The sequence below is a fragment of the Genypterus blacodes genome, unplaced genomic scaffold, assembly GCF_046128005.1.
Source record: "Genypterus blacodes isolate CSIRO-AG114 ecotype Tasmania unplaced genomic scaffold, CSIRO-AGI_Gbla_v1 ptg000060l_1, whole genome shotgun sequence".
Taxonomy (NCBI): Eukaryota; Metazoa; Chordata; class Actinopteri; order Ophidiiformes; family Ophidiidae; genus Genypterus; species Genypterus blacodes.
In genome coordinates, this window is record NW_027466872.1 from 1 (window position 1) to 23,712 (window position 23,712).

The 23,712-nt window shown below is 50.1% G+C and overlaps 2 protein-coding genes and 1 non-coding gene across 6 annotated transcripts in view; all 3 read left to right on the forward strand.

The window, feature by feature from the left end:
* Positions 1 to 1,463: 1,463 nt before the first annotated feature.
* On the forward strand, positions 1,464 to 21,283 carry mgll (monoglyceride lipase). Of its 4 annotated transcripts, none has more exons than XM_076153966.1 (8): positions 1,464 to 1,699; positions 3,849 to 3,996; positions 9,947 to 10,053; positions 10,886 to 11,022; positions 13,310 to 13,420; positions 14,394 to 14,483; positions 15,482 to 15,697; positions 16,224 to 21,283. In XM_076153966.1, exons 2-8 carry the CDS (start codon positions 3,869 to 3,871, stop codon positions 16,338 to 16,340), a joined length of 906 nt encoding a protein of 301 aa, XP_076010081.1. In that variant the 5' UTR covers positions 1,464 to 1,699; positions 3,849 to 3,868; the 3' UTR covers positions 16,341 to 21,283. The 4 variants fall into 4 exon arrangements, 3 of the variants coding, with proteins under 3 accessions (XP_076010081.1, XP_076010080.1, XP_076010082.1); XR_012963856.1 differs by lacking the exon at positions 1,464 to 1,699 and having other exon boundaries at positions 3,535 to 3,996; positions 16,224 to 16,683; positions 16,714 to 21,283; XM_076153965.1 differs by lacking the exon at positions 1,464 to 1,699 and having other exon boundaries at positions 3,535 to 3,996.
* trnar-ccu (transfer RNA arginine (anticodon CCU)) lies at positions 13,616 to 13,688 on the forward strand. The gene has a single exon. It is a non-coding gene; the product is annotated as a tRNA-Arg (tRNA).
* A 1,668-nt stretch (positions 21,284 to 22,951) lies between the features above and the next one.
* Positions 22,952 to 23,712, forward strand: part of prkar2aa (protein kinase, cAMP-dependent, regulatory, type II, alpha A) — a 30,104-nt gene continuing 29,343 nt past the window's right edge. Inside the window, exon 1 of the mRNA XM_076153955.1 lies at positions 22,952 to 23,583. The gene's annotated coding sequence lies outside the window, so the exon portion shown is untranslated. The remainder of the gene's footprint in view (positions 23,584 to 23,712) is intronic.

A 23,712-nucleotide genomic window follows, 5' to 3' on the forward strand; every position in this document is an offset into this window, starting at 1 on the left:
TTTATCACGATGAAGACGCCTCACACACACACACACACACACACACACACACATACAGTCAGAGAGACAGACAGGATTTGGGCTCTGTGAGACCTCCCGTCTGTCGCAAACACAAAGGCGGAATAAAGAAGAAGAAGAAGAAGTGACCAGCAGCCAACAATGGAGGAGAAATGGGTCAGTCTGGGATGATTGGGCTCTGATCCGCCCCCTAGTGGACGTGTATTGTAATCTTTCGGGTCCAGCCAGATATGTAGAGGTCCAGTCCACCACTGAACGGGATCTGTGCCTCGTGGGTTTCAGCTAGAGTTCAGGTGGATTCACTGGATCGGAGTCGGGAGTCGGGAGACGTTTCACCAGGTTCCAACTGAAGGAGCATTTGTGATGAACGGCCATGCGTTGTTCTTTCAACTCTTCCACTTCCACTTCCTCCTGGATGAGTGAGATGAACCCTACTGGACTTTGTTGTTGTGTGTTAAAGGCCAACGTGTAAATGAATCACGTGTTTAAATCTTCTCCCTGACAGAATTAAAGGGTTTTTGATCAAAGCTTTTCCCTGCTAAGCCGTTTTAATTTGGTGACGCAAACCGAAGCGAGCAGGTGGACCCGGCGTGTTCCTGCTCCTCCTCCTCCTCTTCCTCCTCCTCCTCCTCTCACATCCACACAGAAGCAAACACGCTTTACAAACAAACTCAGGCTTCCGCTTCCCGTCTGTAAGCGATTAGAGCGAGGATCCAGAGCAGAAATGTGCAACCACAACAATCCACTCCCTCTCAAGCTGAGACCAGGGGATGTGAACCCTGTGATCTAAGGTTTAGAGGAACCCTTTCTCCTCATCAGGTGGAACTTAATGAAGCTTTGAGTGAGAACAGGAAGTGAGAGCGCCTGACTTGCTTGTGTGTGTTGTGTGTTTGTTGCTTTGGAAGAACGTTTCTCACCAAGTGACTCCATGTAAATGTTAACACACTGAAACGCCACCTGAGACGTGGAAACTTGTCAAAACACACACACACACACACATAAACACACACACTGATCTGGTCTTACAGGTAATTCATATTTACATTATTTAAAGTAGAAAAGGACATTTAAATGAAAAGTTTCAAGCCGAATCTGAGCTTTGTCTTGTCTGTTGTATTTTACCAAAACATCGGGCTGTGACCTTAAAACTGAAAACCTACACTTTAATATAAAACCATCAGATTCCCTGCTTCAGGGCTTTAAGGCCACAACGAGATAAAATGAAGTGGAGTGAATGAAATGAGTTTAATTGAGTCACAGACAGATGAATGGGCTTCTTCTGTGTGTGTGTGTGTGTGTGTGTGTGTGTGTGTGTGTGTGTGTGTTAGAGGGGTGGGGGTCCAGAGGGGACAAGAGGCGGGCTGGAGAGCTTTCTCCGCCTCTTGGGGAAAATGTGTGTAATGTGTAATGTGTAATGTGTGTGTGCGTGTGTGTGTGTGTTTGAGAGAGAGAGAGAGAGAGAGAGGGAGAGGGTGTGTGAGTGTGTGTTCTATCCCTCAAACGTCTCTGACTGCATTCTTCTCTCGGCGGGCGACGAGAGCAGATCATCAGAGAGAAAAAGAGAGAGAAGGAGAGAGAGAAGGAGAGAGAGAGAGAAGCAGAGAGAGAAGCAGAGGGAGAGACGCGAGTGGATCCGTAGAGTCCGAGAAGAAGCTGAAACTTCGCTGACGCTCCTCAGCAGGTCGGTGCATCATTCCATCTTTCCCTCTAACATTCCCATCGCATTCCCGTAATATTCCACAATCCACCTGTGCGCCTCTCCGCGCTGCGCTGCGCTGCGCTGCGCCGCGGCGCTCCAGCAGGATCTCCTGATGGACACATGGAGGTTCTGTAGCATCAGAACCTCCATGTGTACACGGAGAGAAATCAGTCGTTTTGCCGCAATATTCGCACAGAACGTATTCATGTTTCGATCAATCGATGATCTGCATGTGTGTCATGGATATGAGCGGCTCGTCTCCTTGGCTGTAGCCGCACGGTGCTGATCGCTGAATGAGTCCCGCTGCTGCTGGAGGATCGGAGGGTCCTGCTGGCGCCCGGGACGTAAACACAAGCAGCGTGGGGGCTTTGGAACACGCTGGACGGCTGTTCGAGTCCCCCACTGCTCCACTCACACACACACACACACACACAAGGGAAACTAAAGAAAGGATTGTTTCCGCGTATGCGACGACCGTTTTGTGTAGTGTGTGTGTGTGTAAATCCCTCGTGAGTGTGAGTGTTGTGGTCGGATCCCGCCACATGCAGCTGAGTGGATCCAGCTTAACCCAGTCCACTGTCAGAATGTGTGTGTGTGTGTGTGTGTGTGTGTGTGTGTGTGTGTGTGTGTGTGTGTGTGTGTGTGTGTGTGTGCAGATTCACGTGAGTGGATACAGAGTGGAGAAGGTGATATGTTAAGGGGCCGTCTGACAATGACCCAACCTGAATATCCTGTCAGGTTGGGTTCAAGTCCTTTGAATACCAGGTGTTCCATGTTCCATGTGTTCCAGTCCGGAGAATCAAACCTCCACCCAGCAGACAGGCCACACTGATGTGAGTGTAACTTTCAGACGGTCCCTTAATGTGTCTGAGGCTCATCTGCACACCTCACCGTCCAAAGCAAACTATCAAAGGGACCAGAGTGTCCAGGCAGAGCAGCCGGACCCTTAGAAGCTCTGGGACCTCTGGTTGGTTATCGCCGACTCATCCTTTAAGTTCCTGTCACAACCGTTCACTGGCAGGGATCCACAGTATGAAATATACATTAGTGTGTGTGTGTGTGTGTGTAAGACGACACCCCCCCTCAGGGAGAACAGCCAGGCAGCTATTTATACACACACACACACACACACACACACACACACACACACACACACACACACACACACACACACTCACACTTTACTGTAATCAATGTACATACCATTACCTTGTGTGAATCTATAGGCCTGATGCCACAGGAGCTTCATCTGAGAGGGATGGAGAGGGGGAGGAAGAGGGGGAGGAAGAGGGGGAGGGGCCGGTGTGCATTTGTTGATTATTCTGCATTAAACTGTGCAAGAGAGACAGTAATTATATCAGCTGGGTTAGGATGATTGGTGTGGGGGGGGGGGGGGGGGGGGGGGGGGGGGGGGGGGGGGGAGAGAGAGAGAGAGAGAGAGAGAGAGAGAGAGAGACATAAGACAGGGAGAGGGGGAATTAGGAAGAGAAAATAGGATGAGGAGGATAAGGGGCTTGATGGAGAGAGCAAGGGAGAGAGGTAAGAGAGAGAGATGGACAAAGGGACCTGTGGACAGCAGAAGGGGGGAGAGGGACAGGGACATATATGGGGGGGGGGGGGGGGGGGGGGGGGGAGACAGCTTGAGAGAGAAATGGAAGGAAGACACACACACACCTAGAGAGAGAATAGTGATAGTGTTTATGGAGAGAGGGACACACACACATAGAGAGAGAGAGAGCGAGAGAGAGAGAGAGAGAGAGATCCACACACACACACACACACACACAGTGGAGCACAGTGTGCTTGTGGAGAACAGAGCGTATGTTCTCTGTGACGTCACTCTGGTCTCTGCGGACGCTCGGACTCGTTTCCCTGAGATAGTGTGTGTGTGTGCGCGCTCTTATGGCCGCGCGGGATCAGGTCTTATTCTAACCCACATTCACCTGAGCGTGTCGTCATCGACCGATCTCTCTCACACACACACACACACGCACACGCACGCGCACACACACATACACAGACGCCATGAACGTCGTAGCCGCTGCCACCTGCTTGCTCGCCGCCGGCTTGTCGTTCTTCCTGTACGGCCACAGAGATGAGCTCTTATGGCTGCTGCGGCTCTCCGTTACAGAGTCCGAGTCCGAGTCCTCCATGCCGGAGCCGGGAGCTGCTCCGCGGCGCAGCCCGCAGGGAGTCCCCTACGCCGAGCTGCCGCACATCGTCAACGCCGATGGACTGCACCTGTTCTGCCGCTACTGGGAGCCCGCCGGCCCGCCAAGGTCAGTCTCTCTCCCCTCCTCGGTGTGTGTGTGTGTGTGTGTGTGTGTGTGTGTGTGTCTAAGGTGGAGCCTGATAGATCCTTATTGGGTTTTGTGGTTAGTAAGGATGCCTCTGTCTTTATTCTGTGTGTGGATCAAATTAACCTCCTCTAGTTCTCTGTCTCTCTGCCTCTCTGGTTCTCTGGTTCTCTGGTTCTCTGGTTCTCTGGTTCTCTGTCTCTCTGGTTCTCTGTCTCTCTGGTTCTCTGCCTCTCTGGTTCTCTGCCTCTCAGTCACATGAGCGTTGACACTTCCTTCCCTATAGGCAGCATGCAGGGGCGCACTCAGTGCCATGGGGCCCCTACAGGCAAACACAGGGACTTTCCTCCTCCTCCTTCTGCTTCCCTTCTACATCACCGTTCTGACCTTTAACTTAAAACAAATCCATAAATCAGCTCAGACTGGAGTTCAGAACAGGTAGGGCTCTGATGCTGAGGGGCCCGTCCTGATCCTGGACCCATGTGATCCAGAACTACACATTTAGTTTGCAATAACTTCTCCCTTCATTGAGCAGGACTCAGCTCTTGTGTTTGTCCAATCAGGAGCAGCCGTTTAGCTTCATGCTTATAGACAATATGTCACATTTCACATATAAAGAAGTCTTTGTGAACAGTATTAGAGAATCTGTTCAGAAAAGCTCCAAATCCAACTAATCCAGCAAATAATAGAATCTGAGCGTCGCCCCGGCTCGTTAAAACACTGTAATTATGTTAATCTGCTCATAGTGGAGAATACCAGATGCTCCAGTGACTCATCATGGGCTCTGACCCCATTTAGAAGAGGAACTAGTTCACCGTCGACGCAAGACCCAAGTTTATGTGCTTCTACACACTGACACTGTTTATAACACAACTTATATACTTATTACTGTGTGCGTGTGTGTGTGTGTGCGCGTGTGCGTGCGTGTGTGTGTGTGCGCATCAGATGATACCGCTGACGTCACAGCTGCTGTGAGTGACATCACCTCCTCCTATAATGACATCATGAATGACATCATAACTTCTTTTGGAAGTTTTCCACTCTGGTGTCTTCTGCTTCTGTTTGCTGTTTGAATGATGTCACCGGAGGTCACAGACGAGGCGCTCTGGACACTCGGGACGCTCTGGACTCTGGAGGCTCTGGACTCTTCCTGGTCTGCTGCTGAGTGTTGTCGATTGGACGTTTGTTCAGATTCTGAGTTGAGACGAGCCGCACAGCTGAAAATCTGTGTGTGTTTGGTCTTTACTTAGTGTTTGCAAAAAAACAAAAGGAATCCCATTCTGCTTCCTGTCACATTGGCTCAACATCATTTACTCTGCACTTCCAGGAGACAGGCCAGACCAAACTGTGGCTTCCTCTCTCCTTCATCTTGATGTCACCGACGTTCCAAGAATGAGGAACTGCGGTTGATCAGATGTCAGCGTAAAACCTGTGTGTTTACATTTCCTCAAGAGTTATTTAGGTCGTGTTTCCGCTGGCGTTTGTCTGTTTGTGTGTGGATTTCTCCAACTGTACCCGGAGGATTTGAGGCCCAACCAGATCAGAATCCAGGTTTTCACTTTAGCGGCACAAGAGAGCGGATTTGTCTGCATTTCTGTGTGTGTGTGTGTGTGTCTGACAATAGACATCAGGTGCAGCTGAGCCCAGATGGAGACGTGCAGACGTTCAGACAGGCTTCATGTGTGTGTGACGTGTCGCTGTGCATCGACAGATCAGACCCCAAACATGTCACTCCTACTTGTGTGTGTGCAGTGGGGACAGTGAGCAGCCACAGTCCAACTCCACGTCTGCAGTCTAGTGCCTTGGTCAAGGGCAATGACAGGAGCGCTAACCCAACAAACATGTGGAGAGGAACCAGGGCCGGCCTCAGGCGTGTGGAGGCCCTGAGCACACTTTGGCACTGCTTAGAAAACATCTGGAGTCAAGATACTGGCACACACACACACACGCTCAGTGACGCATTAACTGCGAGAAATGAGTCTTGAGTTGCTGTTTAATCTGCCTGTAAACCTTCAGTCATGGTTTACCAAAACCTGAGTGTTTGTTCTGTTATTGCAGACAACTTGGATCCGATATGCTGTGTGTGTGTGTGTGTGTGCGTGTGTGTGTGTGCCTGTGTGTTAGTGTGTGTGTGTGTGTGTGTGTGTGTGTGTGTGTCTGTGTGCGTGTGTGTGCGTGTGTGTCACTGGGTGAAAGGAGCACCTCGGCACCTCTCGGTAACAAAACAAACGGCCGTGATTCTGCACCGTCACCGGGACAACCAACATGTGACATACTATGTATTGCGTAACAGCCCCTTGGCTCAGGGACACGACTGTGACTTTTCACCCAGAAGCCCCTTTTTTCCCAGCATTCCGTGATGGAAGTTTGTGAAAGCAACACACACACACACACACACACATACACACACACACACACACACACACACACACACACACACACACACACACACACTCATACAGGAACGATTCGTTTCCCTAAAGTGCTCCAGAACAGATTTAAGGCTCATAAAGTGGACTCAGACGCGGGCCCTGTCTGGTTCTGGAGCAGATTTGTGGCAGACGGCTTCTCTTGCATGCAATCCATGTTTTTTTGGGAGTAGAGCACAGAATCACAGGAGGCTTTAAATAGCTCCAGCTCCTCTGTGGTGCAGAGCCAGAGCTTTGGCTGCTTATGTAAGAGCTTTGACAGGCCGGGGCTGAAAATGCAGACATGTCAGGAATCTGAGTTCTTCTGTACGTTAGCAGGATGACGTACGCTCTGTGGCAGGACGCTCTGTGGCAGGACGCTCTGTGGCAGGACGCTCTGTGGCAGGATGAAGGTGGCAGCTTACGTTCACATCTCCTTTATGTTTCCTCCCAGGACCGGACGCACAGCAGAGCTGGTAAAACGGCGTTTAGCCTGAAATGAGCCGCAGGATTGAGGCTAATGAGTCATTTGGTTAGCGAGCCCTGAGGGCGCCATCAGGAGCGTTTAACTGCAGCTTTAATAGATCCATGAAGAAGAATCAGGCTCAGACTTAATCTGCATTCAGAAAGCCAATATCAGACCGACTTCATTAACCTCTCTGCTCTGCTGAACGCATCAGTGTGTGTGTGTGTGTGTGTGTGTGTGTGTGTGTGTGTGTGTGTGTGTGTGTGTGTGTGCCCCATATTTATACATTTGCATAGCAGAGAGGGAGTGAGATTAGATTTCTTTGTATGGAAAGGAGGCCAAGGTGCATCATGGGAAACCCACACCAGCCTTATTTGTTGTGTTTTTTATTGTTTTGGATGGAATGTTGATGTTATTACTTTATGGCTCAACCTGTCCATCATCATCATCATCACCTCTGCTGAAGACGTGATAATGATGATGATGATGATGTCAGCTTGGCCCGCTGTGATTGGCTCAGCTACAGGCAGAGTTTGTTTGTGGAGTATTGGTGGTTGTCTTGGCGATTGAGTGAAGAGGAAGAGTGAGGAGAGAAGAAGAGAAGTGAGATTATAGCAGACGTGTGCTCATCAGTTGTCTGTACGTTGGTCTGAATCTGACGTACTGTCTCTTTAAGGGTATGTTTTTGGTTTTAGACCCATTTTCTACTTGTAGCTACGGCCCAACATACAATCATGCTCCCATTGGTCCAATGTCTCCTATTGGGATGAGGAAGAAACATGGGGGTCAAAGGTCACAGGCTTCTGAAAAGCCCTGTCACCAGGCACAGGAAGTGGGTGAAAGGTGCAAGAGTGGGATGGAGGGAGGGGGGGAGGGAGGGAGGGGAGGGAGGGGAGGGGCGCCAATAATCATTGATAGATCTGCCAATAGATAATCTAAGCAGCAGTGAACACACACAAACACACACTTTTAGCCAACAGCTCTCTCTGTAAGCACTTCCAAATAACACACACACACACACACACGCACACACACGCACACACACGCACACACACACATCTCCGTGCTTGTCTAAGTGGGTCAGGCTGTTATTGATGTTTCAGCTGATGGCATCTGGGTGAGTTTCCTTCCCAAACAAGGCGAGCTGCCACGATAATCTGCCTGCTGCTCTGCCAGGGGAGCCAGTGCATGTGTGTGTGTGTGTGTGTGTGTGTGTGTGTGTGTGTGTGTGTGTCATATCCATGGAAATGACGGCCACTTGCTTCTTCCATTTTGCCGTTTCTTTCCATTTCCATCCGCTCCCCTGAGGCGCAGACATGTTGACAGTTTAACTGAAGACACAGATCAGGAGGAGCACAGGGACGTGACCCCAGGGACGTGACCCCAGGGACGTGACCCCAGGGACGTGACCCCAGGGACGTGACCCCAGGGACGTGACCCCAGTCCAAGTTAGATACACATGCCTCTGCAGGAAACACACACCTGAGCTCAGCAACACCAGAAAGAGGGGTGTAGACCTCAGGTCCCCACTGTCCTGACGATGTGTTGTTCAGTCTGATGGCCACAGGAAGGACGGACTTCCTGACACGCCTCCTTCAGGACTGCAGGTATGGTGTAGCTGGGGAGGAATGTTGGGGGAGCGGAGTCAGCGGGGCTGGAGGGTTGGGGGGGGGCAATGGTTGAGGAGCCGGGGGAGGAGTGGACAGGAGGCGTCTCGCTATATTCTATACTCCTCTATTGAAGAACAGGTTCAGCTCGTTGGTCAGGTCCATCTTGTTCTGCTCCAGCCCCTTCCTGTAGCTGTCCTCCCCCTGCTTGATCTTCTCCTTCAGCAGCCTCTGGACACGCTTCATCTCCTCTCTCTGGACTCTGAAGGCCCTCTTCTTCTCATGTGAGAGGACGTTGATGTCTTGAGCGTGTGGCAGCCAGAGAGACTTGGTGTGAGGGGATCTGACCACATGCTGCATCAGACACACACCCTGATTAGCCCCATTAATCCTCCATCTACAGTGTGTGTTGCAGGACATTGTGCTGGTACAAAGACGCTCATTCACACACACTGCAGCTGAAACACACACACACACATACACATAGACACACACACACACATATAGACACACACTTGTTTGCAGCCAGCGGGTGCAGAGGAGTCGCTGGCCTCAGCACAGAGGGATTCACTAATGCAGCCTGATGAAGAGCTTCTCTTTATCTGCTTCCTCAGCCTCTTCCTCAGCCTCCCCTCCTCTCTCTTATCTCTCGCTCTCTCTCTCTCTCTGTCTCGCTCTTTTAACTGCTCTTGTTCTTCTGCTTCCTGCTCCTTGTTTACTCACGTGACCACACCGAGGCGTTCTGTGATGGTTCCTCTTTGTTTTGCCGTCGCTGCCAGTCACTGTGTTCCTCTTCCTCTTCCTCCTCTCTCTCTCTCTCTTCTAGCTCCTCCCTCTTTGGCAAGCGTTCATTTTTCTTGTCTGTTTCCATCCAAACATGCTGTTAAACATGCCTGACTCATCAGCATGTTCACTGTGGTTACACCGTTCAACATGACGCCACACACTATGACATCACTGAGTTCTCTGACCCGTCTGAGGTCGACCGTGTGAATGCTCCTCAGAAGGAGAGCAGGAACGTGGCGGCTGAGTTTTCCTGGCTCCGCCCGCCTCCGTCTGCTCTGAGTTAAGAGGAGGGAAGCACAGATGGATGAGAGCTGTCGTCTCTGAACACACAGGCCTCTTCATCATCCTCATCCTCTTTTGTTTTTGTCTTCGTATCTTCCCGCAGCAGAGCAACGATCAGCCTGATGATCAGAGAGAGAGAGAGAGAGAGAGAGAGAGAGAGAGAGAGAGAGAGAGAGAGAGAGAGAGACAGGAGACAAGTGTGTTTGGGAATACCTGAATTAACCTCTCGCCTCCTCTCCTCTCCCCTCCTCTTCTCCTCCTCTCTCCTCCTCTCCCCTCCTCTTCTCCTCCTCTCCCCTCCTCTCTCCTCCTCTCCTCTCCTCTCCTCTCCTCTTCTCCTCTCCTCCTCTCTTCCCTCCTCTCCTCTCCTCTCCTCTCCTCAGGGCTCTGGTGTTGGTGGTCCATGGAGCAGCAGAGCATTGTGGGCCGTATGACGAGCTCGCTCAGAGACTGAAGGAACTCTCTCTGCTCGTGTTCGCTCATGATCATGGTGAGTCACACACACACACACACACACTAATCACCATATTGATTCATTTACACACTAATAATTCATCTGAACTTTAAATGTCTCTGATGGACTCTTGTATTAATTATTAACCAACTGTTAAAGCTTTCAGTTCACATTAATAATCCATGTGAATCATCTGTAAGCGTGTGTGTGTGTGTGTGTGTGTGTGTGTGTGTGTGTGTGTGTGTGTGTGTGTGTGTGTGTGTGTGTGTGTGTGTGTGTGTGTGTGTGTGTGTGTATGTGTGTGTTTACCAGATGTTTGTTTGCTTCCATTGGCCCCCTGCTGTGAACACTCGCTGTGTTCACACTCTTGTATTTAGTAACAGACCACGGCTGGTCAGAGAGAGAGAGAGAGAGAGGAGAGAGAGCGAGAGAGGAGAGGGGGGGCGGGAGAGAGAGAGAAAGAGAGAACGAGAGAGAGAGAGAGAGAGAGAGAAATGTCTCTGTTCAGTGGAAAATGCTGAACTGGAACAAGTCCCAGAAGGCTGCAGTTTCTGTGTCTGTCAAACACACACACACACACACACACACACACACACTAGCAAACACACACACAGGCAGTGGTGCTCTCCTGTCAGTTGTCTCTCTTTGTTCCTCCCTCTCAGTTTCAGTCACTTGCTCTTGAATTCCTCTGAAACGTTCACAGAATTCCGAAATGTGTTTTTATTCTGTCTGAGCTTCTTTGATGTTTCTGTATGTGGTAGAGACCAAAGTGTGTTTACAGGCACATTGTGTTCTTCAGCTCTGTCCCATCATCTTCATCATCTTCATCAGCGTCCCTCATGTCCCTGTGTGTCTTTGTCTCCTCCAGTCGGTCACGGTCAGAGCGAAGGAGACAGGATGGTCGTCAAGGACTTCCAGATCTTCGTCAGGGACGCCCTGCAGCACATCGACCTGATGAAGTCCCGCCACCCCAACCTGCCCATCTTCATCGTGGGACACTCCATGGTGAGAGAGCGTCCGCCTGTCAATCAGGTTCATAGAGCAGAACACCTGACCTTCTGCGTCTTATCCAGATGTCTTTCCGGAACAATGTTGGATTGTAGCCAGTGGGAATGCTGGCGGTGGGTTTGGGCCTCTTCCCACTCTTCCTCCGCCCTCTCCTCTTCATCAGAGTGTCTGGCTGGTTGGTTTATGTGATGGCCTGTCACACTTTGAGGGCCTTTAGTCTAATTCTGCCTTTGATTTCCTCTTTGAGAAGGTTGAAGTTGTTGTGCAGAGACATTTTGGCGTCACGGACAAAGACAAGGTTCCTCCAGAATAAAGGAAACCCGGCCCAGACCGGACCCGGTGTGTTTGCTCATCCTGTTTCTGTGCTCAGCTGGGACGGGCTGACCTGAAACCTGAACACAATGGCAGCAGCACCTGCAGGGTGTCGCTCTGCCTCTGATTCCTGTCAGATGTCATTCAGGAACAATGGTGGATTGTGGCCGGTGGGAATGCTGGCGCTGCCTTGGGTTTGGGCCTCTTCCCACTCTTCCTCTGTGCTCTCCTCTTCGTCGGAGTGTCTGGCTGAGGCTGGTTGCTCCTCGTCTCTCCCTGCCAGAGTTTTACGTAACGGCCTGTCACACTTTGAGGACCTTCAGTCTCTTTTCTTTTCTTCTTCTCTTTCTCATCCTCTGAAAGGACCCGCAAGTTGATCTAAGATATTATGCCCTGCGTGTGTGTGTGTGTGTGTGTGTGTGTGTGTGTGTGTGTGTGTGTGTGTGTGTGTGTGTGTGTGTGTGTGTGTGTGTGTGTGTGTGCTCACACTTTCAGTTTCACTCCTCACGACAGCAAATACAGCTGAGCGTGAAGATTCCGTAGTAACGTGATCAAAGCGTGTGTGTGTGTGTCAGTGTGTGACAGGAAGTGTGGATCACGCTGAGCTACATGTTAATGCTGCGGCCATGTGCTTCATGTACAGTCAGTATGTTACATGTTCACTGCCATGTCGCCCCTCAGGCTGATTCTTACAGATGAAGTCGCCCACTGAGAACACACAATACCAGTATTCATCCCTGTGTGTGTGTGTGTGTGTGTGTGTGTGCGCGTGTGTGTGTGCGTGTGCGTGTGTGCGTATGTGTGTGTGTGTGTGTGAGTGAGGAGGCCTCTCGAATGCTCTAATCGGCTTCTTAAAGAGGTTCTCTGTCTTGCTCTCGCTTTTTCTCACACTCTCTGTCTCACACACACACACAGAGACACACACACACACACACACACACACAATCATCCCCCTCAATCCAAAGTCTTCTTCAAGTTAAAAAGGTTGAGCAGACTTGCCAGTTTGGCCGGTTTGCATTCACAAAGAGAAATGCCCCGATCTGTGTGTGTGTGTGTGTGTGTGTGTGTGTGTGTGTGTGTGTGAAATCCACATACTGGGTTCTCACTGGAGGTGTGTGTGTGTGTTTGAAGGTGTGGGTGTAATAAGAAGCTTATCAAGATTAACATACCAGGTCTTTTCTTTCTTACTCTAGGTGTGTGTGTGAGTGTGTGGGTGTGGGTGTGTGTGTGGGGGGGGGGAGTGTGTGTGTGTGTGTGTGTGTGTGTGTGTGTGTGTGTGAGCGTCTGTCTTTAGAGGCTGAGGTTTTCTGGTGGGAAGTGTTTTGTCTTAAGCTTCTCTTGGCCCCAGCCTGATGAATATTCACGCGGCTAACAAAGGACGTTCACATAAGCTCAAGCTAATTAGCGCCCCGGCCAGATTCACCCGTACACACTCACTTTGCCCGCTAGCGTGCGCGTGCATAGACACCGGCCGCTCGTTACGTGTTAGATTTGAATGAGCGCCAAAGTCGGCCGTGACAAATGGATTTGGGTTCCACAGTGGCGCTGCACATCATGGGACTGCGGCCTCAATGCTAAACGTAAGCGTGTGCTCAGGCCTCATGTTCTGACCCGGGGGGGTTACGGGTTCACTCCTCTGCCGCCCTCGTGCCTTCACTCTTTTTCCTCTGGTTTGTGTCGAGCTGCCCGGGTGGGAATTCTCTCCCGTGTAAACAAAGGGTGGTTTGTTTTCCGCTGGGTCCGCAGCGGCGAGTGCTTCCTGCTTTCAGGACCGCTCACCGAGCCGCTGCTGCCAGGACCAACGCCAGAGAAGAAGACATGCAGTGGTCTTGGAGGTTTCTCTGCTTATAGACTCTTTACCTTTATCCAGCTGAACCTCGTCTCTCTCTGTACCTTTACATGTGACGGGGGTCTCAAACCCGTTGTTGCTAACACACGAATGAACCGTCTGTCTTCTGTTCTCCGTCCTCAGGGTGGCGCTATCTCCATCCTCACGGCCTGTGAGAGACCCAACGACTTCGCCGGTGTGGCTCTCATCGCACCAATGATCCAGATGAACCCTGAGTCAGCCACGCCATTCAAGGTATGCTGGCGTTACCGTTACCTCCTCTTGTCCTCGCTCCCTGCTGCTGGACCCGTGCCCGGCGGGAGGGTGAGGGGGAGGGGGAGGGGGAGGGGGAGGGTGAGGGAGGGAGAGAGGGAGAGAGAGTGAGTGTGCAGTGAAGGCGCCCACTGTACATGAATTTGACTGCAGGTTGTCGACATGTTGGACATCAAAGCCCCAGTGGCCCAATGGATAAGGCACTGGCCTCCTAAGCCAGGGATTGTGGGTTCGAGTCCCATCTGGGGTAGTTGATAGCAGAGTGGCGCAGCGGAAGCGTGCTGGGCCCATAACCCAGAGGTCGATGGATCGAAACCATCCTCTGCTAAGCTTTTAGAAGATCATGAGGAGAGGGATCATCAAAGGCTCAGAACCAGGAGTCTCTGCTCCAGACTGAAGCTCCAGGGTTCTTCCTCCATAAACATGGATCAGCACAACGAGTTCATGCTCCTCAGACAAATCTGTTAAATGTGAGAGGGGAAGAGGGAGAGACGCCTTTCAATTTGTGCATTTCAAGGGCAGGAATCAGTCTAAGAGCCACTCCAGTCTGAGTGGATCACTCATAAACACAAGACACTGACGAGTCCTAAAGCACGCACACACACAGACACACACAGACACACACACAAGAGCATAGAGACACTCCAGGTGTGTGTGCGTGGATCTGCTTCCTCTTCTTCTTCCCCTGTACGCAGCGGAAGCAGGGAGTAACTCAAAAGTCAGTCAGTTTGTCAAGTTGTCAGGGGCGACTTGCGACACACCAAACTTTGTTATGAACTTCAAAACACCTTCAGTATAGATGTGTGTTAAAAACATGTGTGACTGCGAGCTCTCTCTCTCTTACTCTCTCTGTCTCACTCTCTCTCTCTGTCTCTCTCTCTGTCTGTCTCACGCTCTTACTGTCTGTCTGTCTGTCTGAATTCAAATAAAGCATTTGTTTCTTTTCTGTTTGCAGGTTCTTGTGGCGAAGGTTCTAAACCACATAATGCCCAGTCTGCCTATGGGAGCCATCGACTCCAAATGGGTCTCACGGGATAAGAAGCAGGTGACAGACGTGTGTGTGTGTGTGGGTGTGTGTGTGTGTGGTGTTCTATTTGCAGTGATAACAAATTAAATAAGTAGCAAAGTAAAAATACTTCATTACAGTCATTATGGATGATTGCATGTTTATAGTTTATGTTTATGTGTGTGTGTGTGTGTGTGTGTGTATGTGTGATATTTTTGTATCACCTCGAGTTGAAGGAAACGTCCACAATAGAGACTTTGACTCATTTCCTAACTCTGTGTGTGTGTGTGTGTGTGTGTGTGTGTGTGTGTGTGTGTGTGTGTGTGTAGGAGGCCTGCATTGTCCCAGTTTTGATTATAAAAGCAGGTTGATGTTGTGTCACCGTCAGAACAAAGAGAACAAAGTTTCCAGAGTCACATTTGTGTTGTTTGTACACATTTGCAAGGTGACTGTGTGTGTGTGTGTGTGTGTGTGTGTGTGTGTGTGTGTGTCTGTGTCTGTCTGTGTCTGTGTGTTTGTGTTCGTCCATGTGTGTTGACACACCAAACTCGGCATTTCACAAACTGCCCAGAGTCAACAGACAGCAGCGTCCTGTGAGAGGAAGAACCACTGTGAAGAGAGGGAAGGAGAAGAAGAACATCTGTTTCCACACGGCAAACAGCAGCGGAGAGACGAAGAGCAACACAGAAAAATGTTTCACTTTCAATGTCAGCTGACCCATTTTAGAGATGAAAAGCAAGAAGCTCTTTCTCAGTAACCTGAGGACCTGGAGCCACGTGTTGGCCAACAACAGCTCCCACAAAATGCCACAAATGCTCACAGAGAGATGATGTCACTCGTTGATGTTCTTAGTGATTCATGAGGTGATTGGTCTCATCTCCTCGTCTTTATGTTCTCTGACGCCTTCTTCTTCTCTCCGTGTCCACGCTGCCCCCTGCTGGGCTGGACCTCTGAACCTGGAGCGGAAGCTGAGCAGGTCAGTGTGACGGTCAAACCTTCAGCTCTAACAGCAGCGCTCCTTCTCTCTCTCCTGCCAGGTGGAGGCGTACGTCGCAGACGAGCTGAACTTCCACGGCGGGTTGCGTGTGTCGTTTGGAATACAGCTGATGGGGGCGGCGACGCGCATCGAGAAGGAGATCCCGTCCATCAGCTGGCCCTTCCTGCTCCTGCACGGCGACGCCGACAAGCTCTGCGACATCCGAGGCTCCAGGATGATGTACGAGAACGCTGCCAGCGCCGACAAGAAGATGAAGGTGAGGACGCTCAGGGTTGATCCATCTGTTTGAAGGTGAGGAAGGTGAAGAAGGTGTTGTCCTGGTCAGATCAGATCAAGCTCCACCAGCAATGTGAAAAAAAACACAGCTGAAGAACCGGGCCAGAGAGCTCAGACAGGATCAAAAAGGGTCTGTTTTCACTCAGTGTGCACAGTGTAGAGAGGAGACAATCGTCATTGTAAAGGCTTCAGATTAGATCACATGTTCACAGTGTGTGTGTTTGCTAAGGAGGAAGTTCACAAACACACACACACACACACAGTCACACCACAGGACTCATCACGAGGGAACGGGAGCAGGGGTGAATGAAAAGGAGAAGCAAAATAGAGTCACGACTCACTTTGCTTCCATTGTGGCCGCTCTGCTGCTTCTGCTCTCTCAAGTGTGATCATGGCAATTACTCTGTGTGTGTGTGTGTGTGTGTGTGTGTGTGTGTGTGTGTGTGTGTGTGTGTGTTCTGGTCCATGAATCCTAAATGACACGTCTGCTGGTTCCCCTCTTGCAGGTGTATGAAGGAGCCTACCACAGTCTTCATCACGAGCTCCCTGAAGTGGCCGAGTCCACGCTGAAGGAGGTGAGCGGCTGGATCACAGAGCGCCTCCCGGAGCAGCAGGCCTCCTAGACTCAGGTCCCGGCCCGGGCCCCCCTGGCCCCCCCTGGCCCCCCCTGGCCTCCCCCCTGGCCGGCTGTGCATCTGCAGGCCAAACACTCTTTTCTCTATGGGAACTCTTCATCTAAGCTTTGGTTTTATTGGGTCATGGCGCCACCAGTCTGTCCTCGGGGGATAATTAGCACAAGCCACCGTACACTGCGCTCCCATTCCTTTATTTGTGAATAATAGAACATACACACACACTCTTTACCTGCTAGTTAAACATGTTACCACTCAAAGCTACTGGCTGTTGTTGTTGGGGTCGGACAGGAAGTCTGTGTGTGTGTGTGTGTGTGTGTGTGTGTGTGTGTGTGTGTGTGTGTGTGTGTGTGTGAGGGTAAAGGGATGTGTGTGACATCATCTGACAAAATGAGACGTTTGCCCGTTTCAATCAATCAGACCAACGTTCCTCTGCTCTCTAAAACAAAACCACAGGTGAATCAGAGGAGAAGGTGAAACACCAGGTGTCTGTGCTCACGGTGGTTGCGTGTGGCTCCTGAACACGCCTCACAGCGTGTCCTCTGGCCTTGACCCCTGCCGTGACACGTTGGCGTCTCGTGTTCTCGTCCTCTCTGGCGGCTCAAAGGAGCCCTGGTGAGAGCCTAAGGGACGGCAGAGAGCCGTATCCACGGTGACCGTTGCTCACCAGGCTTGGACCTTCGTTTTTTTCTTCTCCTTCTGAGTTCTTACATGTGTAGTAACCGTGGTGATTACCGCCACACGCTGACGGGCCAACGTGGATTCTTGGCTTGGCGCCCGTTACTCTCACTTCCTGTCTCTCCATCGCTCTCTCGCTCCGTCTCTCCCTCTCCCCCCTTGTTGCTGTGGTGACCGGTGCTCTTTGTTCTGTCCATCACAGAGCCTGTTGTTCCACCACGCACTCAAACATGATGTGCTTGTGCTCTGTCAGCCGCCCACGCTGTCCCTGGTGGTCAGTCACCGGAACAGCAACCTGTTTTACATTACATCTGACCCACACAGCCTGGAGTTTTACTTTTGGGACACACACACACAGACAGTAACGAGTGGAGAAAACACCCTATTATCCCATTTTAAAGTAATTTTTTTAAATTTTAAATGTATTTTTAGGGGTATTTGATCTGTTCATGTATTATAGGCAGTAAGAAGGTCTTGGGTTCTAATCCCATCGTGAGCTCTGGCATGTTCTCCTTGTGTCTCCTCCCACCTCCACACGACAGGACTCGCCCGTAGGTGTGACCTCATGACCCCTGTGATAGGCTCCACCCCCCTGTGCCCCTGAACGTGTCGGAGGATGAAATGAAAGGAAACTCGATTTTCTCAAGTTTTGTTTCCTCAAAGAGCAGAATTCCACTTTGGCACTTTTCTGTTTCTGCTTTTTAAATTAAATGATGAGTTCCATCTGATTACAATGCAAGAAACACTGAATCGCAGCTTTCGCCTCGTAGTGAAGTGTGAATACTGACTGAGCTGTTTGGCCGAAAGGTTCTTCATCATGCTGTCACAGTCAGTGTGTGCAGGCGGGACAAAGGTTAGTGTTTCTCACAACGCTGCAGTTCCTCCTCATTACCACAAGAGGGGGCACTGCCTCACTTGTCGATCATGTCTGAGGTTGTCGGGCGGGAGGATTTGTGGAGGCGGGAGTGGGGAGGAGGAGGGAGGAAGAGGAGGAAGTCCATCAAATAGTTAACATCACGCTCTGTTGCTTTTGATGTGCTGGTTTGCTGTTTAGGCCCCGAGTCAGACCTGAACCTCAGCAGAACAGCAGGGGGTCGCATCTCGGCTCACTTCAAACAGCATCTATCCTGTGTGGCAGCAGCAGCAGCAGCAGCAGGTCCGGTCTCAGTCCAGCTGTACTCACACACACGTCCTGTGTCACATACTGTAGGGTTACACTTCAAAAGGGCCACATGATGATGATTAACTCTGGGGGTGGAGAGAGAGAGAGGGGGAGAGAAAGAGAGCGAGCGAGCGATGGAGTGAGAGGAGAGAAGCTGTCAGTAACCATGGCAGCACCTTTTTTTCCCCCGAGCGCGTTTGCTTAATGGCGCAGGATGTACATGAGACTCTGCTCTCAGGGCGGCGTGGCCACTTTGTGCTGGCGGGGAAACCTTTGTGCCGGCGCCGAGATAACAGAGCGGACAATTAGCACGGCGGGATCACAGTGAATAATAAGAGCCGCACATGCAGAATGCAAATCAGAAGTCTCAGCAAAGCTCTGCGGTTTCCCACTGAAGTCACCGTTTGTAAAGCCAAACACTCGCTGGTCTCCCGTCAGGCGTGGCGCCATCTGTCCCTCCAGCGCTCTGTTTGGCGGCAGGATTGCCACAAAAGTCACAAATCGATTCTCAAGAAACTTGTTGGGAATATCGGAGATGATCCAGGAAGGAACTCTTGGATTTTAGTACCGGTCGGCCTGATTTTTGTAGCGTTTCCTCCTCTAAATGTTGCACAGGATTCCTCGCCCGTCCCTATAGGCCACGCCCATTTCCCCCAAAACACGATGAGGCCTTTTTTTCCCCTTCCAAATACAATTTTCACATTTCCTCCTACAATTTCAGATCAGATGTCTCATTTTCTTCCCTGTGTCAATGTTTCATCTTGTTTTTTGATTGGCTGCTAAGCTTGAGTGGGCGTGGCTTGTGCCCTCACCACTTACAAAATGAAATGTCAATGAGCCTGATGGTGGCGTTACAACAACAACAACAACAACAACAACAACAGTCACTTTCTCAGTATCTTTGGTCCCAGACTCGATGTCGTGTTCTTTTCTACTTTTTTACACCGAGCAGGTTTTTCTACACAGATTTGCCCAAACACAGCTGTTGTGCTCCAAGATGGACTGTTAATCTCCTGATCCAGGGCTGAGAGAGGAGAGGAACCGGAGGCTGAGGGGTCGGGCGGGGGTCGGGCGGGGGTCAGAGCGTGTTTAGGGTCGGCCAGCTGGTGTGTTTTCCTCTATCTCGACTTTATGACTGTTTCTACAAAAAGAGAGCGGGCGACTGTAAAACAGGCCGAGAGACAAAACTGAACGTCCACTCCCAAAACGCTAAAACGTCATCGGTTTAGATAAAGTTGTGTAACTAAAGTAGATGAAGAACTTTGACCACAATTTGTATAAACCTCTGGAGTGTGTGTTGTTTTGTACGGAGCTTGATAGCTGAATGTTGTAACACACACTGTAACATAGACACAGCAGAGTGTGTTGTATTTTATAAATCTATTTATCTCCTCTTCTGTATTTATAGGGATTCCTTTGACGTACTGTATTCTACTATCTATAGTATCATGATCACGCATGGCGCCCAGGCACTTTTTATACCTCTACAGTTACTGAAACCATTCCTACTGTCCATGCTCAGCCAGGTGAAGCTCCATGAGACTTAACCAGATGGAAACCAGGTGAAAGGTGTGAGTGTGTGTGTGGAGGAGTGAGGAGCTTTGGGGGGAGAGCGAGTGTGTGTTACTACTGTGCGCTCATGTAACGTCAGAACAGTCAAGTCCTGTCATAGTTTGTGACGGAGGTTTGCACCGTCTCATTAGAATGTGTGTGTGTTGTGGCAGGAGTGTGACAAACAGGGTCCTGCTGCACTTTGGGGGGTGGTGTGTGTGTGTGTTTGGGGGGGGGGGGTGCTTTGATTTGACTGTGGAGCCTCTTCTAGTGGGTGGAATCACTCTGTCTGTCACCTTCCAGCTCTAAGAAAAGCACTTAAGAGACGTTTTAGATTTTAAGTTTGAGGGTTTTTGTCCAATCTTTTCTGATTCCTAATCTGACCGATAATCCCACCGTGACTTTTGATGAGAATTTGTACTGTAGATTTATTTCTGAGCTGTGGTCGTTGTGTTTTCTGTGCCTTATTACTATGACGGAATGTCTGAAAACACGTGTGTGTGTGCGTGCGTGTGTGTGTGTGTGTGAACGTCTGCTCATCTGGAATATTTTGATACAGACAAACTTGAGATAAGAGGACCTGTGTGTGTGTGTGTGTGTGTGTGTGCCCGTTATAGGCTGAGATGAAGCTCACGATGGCCTCCTGAGTTCTTTAAGGCCATTCTATCCACAGATCCGCTCTGTAAAGTCGTTACTTTGGGGTTTTCAAACTTCCAACTTTTATTCCTAGAATTTGTGGAGCTCAGTCCATCGCATCAAAGAGAGGATCAATCATCCAAGAGGATCCAGGTGTGGGACGTGACCTCACTGTTTCTGTGTGTGTGTGTGTGTGTTAAAGGCGATGATACGTGTGAGTGCAGAGTAACGCTGGTCAGTGGATCAAGTTAACCCTTTCCTGAGCTCACAGGTTCTACTGTGCGTTCATTCACAAACACAGACGTCTCAGTAAATGTTTGATCCTCTGCATTCTGAGTGATCGTCCAGTTAAATCACACAAACAAACACACAATCTCCATAGTTACTGTTCATGTTCAGGCGTATCGTCACCTCGGTGTTTTAATCTACTGTAAGGGAAAAGCTTCAGCTAAGGGAATGATGAAGGGGAAGGTGTTGTGTTCTAATCCCTGAAATAGAATAGAAGAGCTCCTCTAGTCTGTGAACTCTAATGTGATGATGCTTTGACAGAGGAAACCTAAAGTGTGTAAGTTAAATGAGAGTTATATAGAGAGTCTCCTGTGTTAAGACGTCACACTCATGAGTCTTCCTCCTGAAGTCTTATTTATATTAACAGGTTAGGATGACACTTTGTTTGTAAAGTCCAGTGCTCTTACCTGCTTACAGTCAAACGAGCACAAACCCACAGAACCAACAGGTATCAGCACCGGACCGCCCAATCAAAGTGTGAGCAGATATTGTGTATAAGATGTCCATTCTATAATGTGTGATAATGAAATGACTCCTGAATGACAAGTCAAGGTCAGATTGTTACTGCATTGATCCTCCTCATGTCCTTACTCTTATAAATAAACTATACCACTGCTCAGCTGCTTCCTTCCTGTTCTTTCTCCCACCGTAGGTTTAATTAGTGAAGACTTGTTGTCGTTGTTGAGTGCAGGTCACACATCAGCTTGTAGGTGGCAGTAGAGCGCCACAGAGCTCTGATGTATGAATGAGCTGAGGAGCACAAGCAGCATGAATGAGGAAGCTGCTGAAAGGCCTGGAGGCATACAAGTCTACATCTATCTATCTATCTATCTATCTCTCTGCCTCTCTCTCTTTGGCTCTCTCTCTCTGGCTCTCTCTCTCCCCCCTCTCTTTCCCCCCCTCTCTCTTTGGAAATGTAGGCTATCAGTTCTCCTTGAGACATTTTTGGAGTTAGTTGGAAACCACATTAGCAGCAGGTCCCAGAGGACGGCCCTTCTAAGAAAGCTGAGGCCCTGCGATGAGACGTTTCATCTGTCACATTCACTAAAGCTCGCACCGCCGCTTGCTCATTTCCCTGTGTGTCCTGTGGGAAATCTGGCAGCAGGAGAAGACGTCCCTCAGGGATACACAAGTACGACCTCTTCACTTACAGTGGAGACGTCTCAGCAGGGTGGCCCGCCTCCTCTCCATTCACTGGCACCTAAACCTTTGTGTATCTGCTTATTTGTGAGGACATTTTTGACAAAACCGCAACTTTGACTTGAATTTCATTGCACAAAGCTGTCACACTCCTTTCCTGTGTTCTTTCTGGTCTTTCTCCTCCCAGCAGAGGGAGCCTGGAGGCCTCTGCTCCTCTTCTTTTGTTGGAAACTGGGCTTAAGCCAATCAGAAACTAGTTTGAGGTATTAAATCCGGGCTCACTGTGACCATGGCAACGGCTTTACCTCTGTGACAGCGGAGGGAGGGTAATTGAAGAGAGGAGACGCTATATCGACGGTGCTGGTGTAAAGCAAGCCTCTCAGAGAAGAACAGAACCAGAACCACTGACAGGACTGACTGAACTGTTTCAAGAGAAACTCTCAATCTGTTATTATGGATAGTACGGGAAGAGGAGAGGAGAAAGGAAAGGAAAGAGGACTAACCAGTGGAACTGCTTGGAGGCAGTGTGTGAAAACAGGACTGTAACTTATCTTAAATGTCTGAAAATTAAAGCACCACTCCAAACTCGATGTGCAGTTTACTGGCTCTGCTATATTTTGTAAAATAAGATGCCTGTATTTTCACAGCCTCTTGAAACAGAAATGTGAGGTTTGAGGAAAAAGACAAGAATAATATTAAAGGAAAAGGTGGGAAAATGAAATGAGATGCAAATGGACACCTATATCCAGTCCATACAGTGTTTAAGTATAAATCATGCTATGTGATTACATGCAGGGTTTGTGTGACCATACATGTGCATACACAGTTACATCATACAGTACATATATACCATATACCGCACATACATGTAGATGATGTACTTGTATTGCACAATAACAGATTTTCGTCATGTAGCCTGTCATTATTATTATTGTTATGATGATGATTAAATGTATCTCCTTGTGTGGGTGTGGTCCTACGCTCAGTGTACATATACGGTTCTGCATTTGGTCCCGCCTCTGTCAATGCAATCATAGCTGATTGGTTAGAGTGTTCTGGGCGCGTTTTCCTATTGGTGAGTTGGCTTTGTCAATCAATGTCAAGCGCTCACGGACTGGCCACGCCTCCTCACGCTTCCTTTAGCCAAGGTGCATTGGAGCTGGTCGGGCTGTGTGTCGCTCCTCACCGGGGCAGGAAGCGTGTATCCAGGCGTAAATACAGCCCGCTCCCGTCCAAACTCACACAAAGTTAACAGCGTAGCGTTCTTATCGGTAACTCCGGTGTGAATTCACGGCTTTAGCGCGGTTGTTCGGGCTTTTTCCACCGTGTGACCGGAGCCGCGGAGGGACTTCAGCACTTTGCCTAAAGCGACCAGGCGCGTTAACAACTAGTTAGCAAGTGAGCTAGTTAGCTTAGCCGCTAGCCAGCTAGCGCTCTCCCCAGTGCCTCGGCGAGTCCCACCCTCGAGTGCGTGGACGTCGTCAGAGCCGCAGCGAGTCGAACCGCGAGTCGAGCCTTCGAGTCTTCCGCTCTCCCAGTTTGGCCAGCAAAGCCGCGCAGCTGGCCGGCTAGCTCAAGTAGCCTCGTTAACGTTAGCCACGCGACGCTACCGCCGAATTGTCGAGTCTGTACGGGGGGCAAGAGTGTTGAGTGGACGGGCTGAGTCGCTACACTGGCACGGAGACCGGCGAGGACGAAGAAGAGGCGAGACAAGAGAGAACCGGGAAGACGCCGAGCAGGAGGGGACTGGCTGCTTTAGCCGGGGAGACGGACTTGAATGTAAGTGACACCGCTGCTAGTTAGCTTACACCCGCGGCTTAGCGCGCAGGGACGACTTGCTGCGCTGGCATAGCGGCGTTGATCCAGACAGCCGCTTATCTGCGCTGAGCTCCCGTAGGCGCTCCGCCA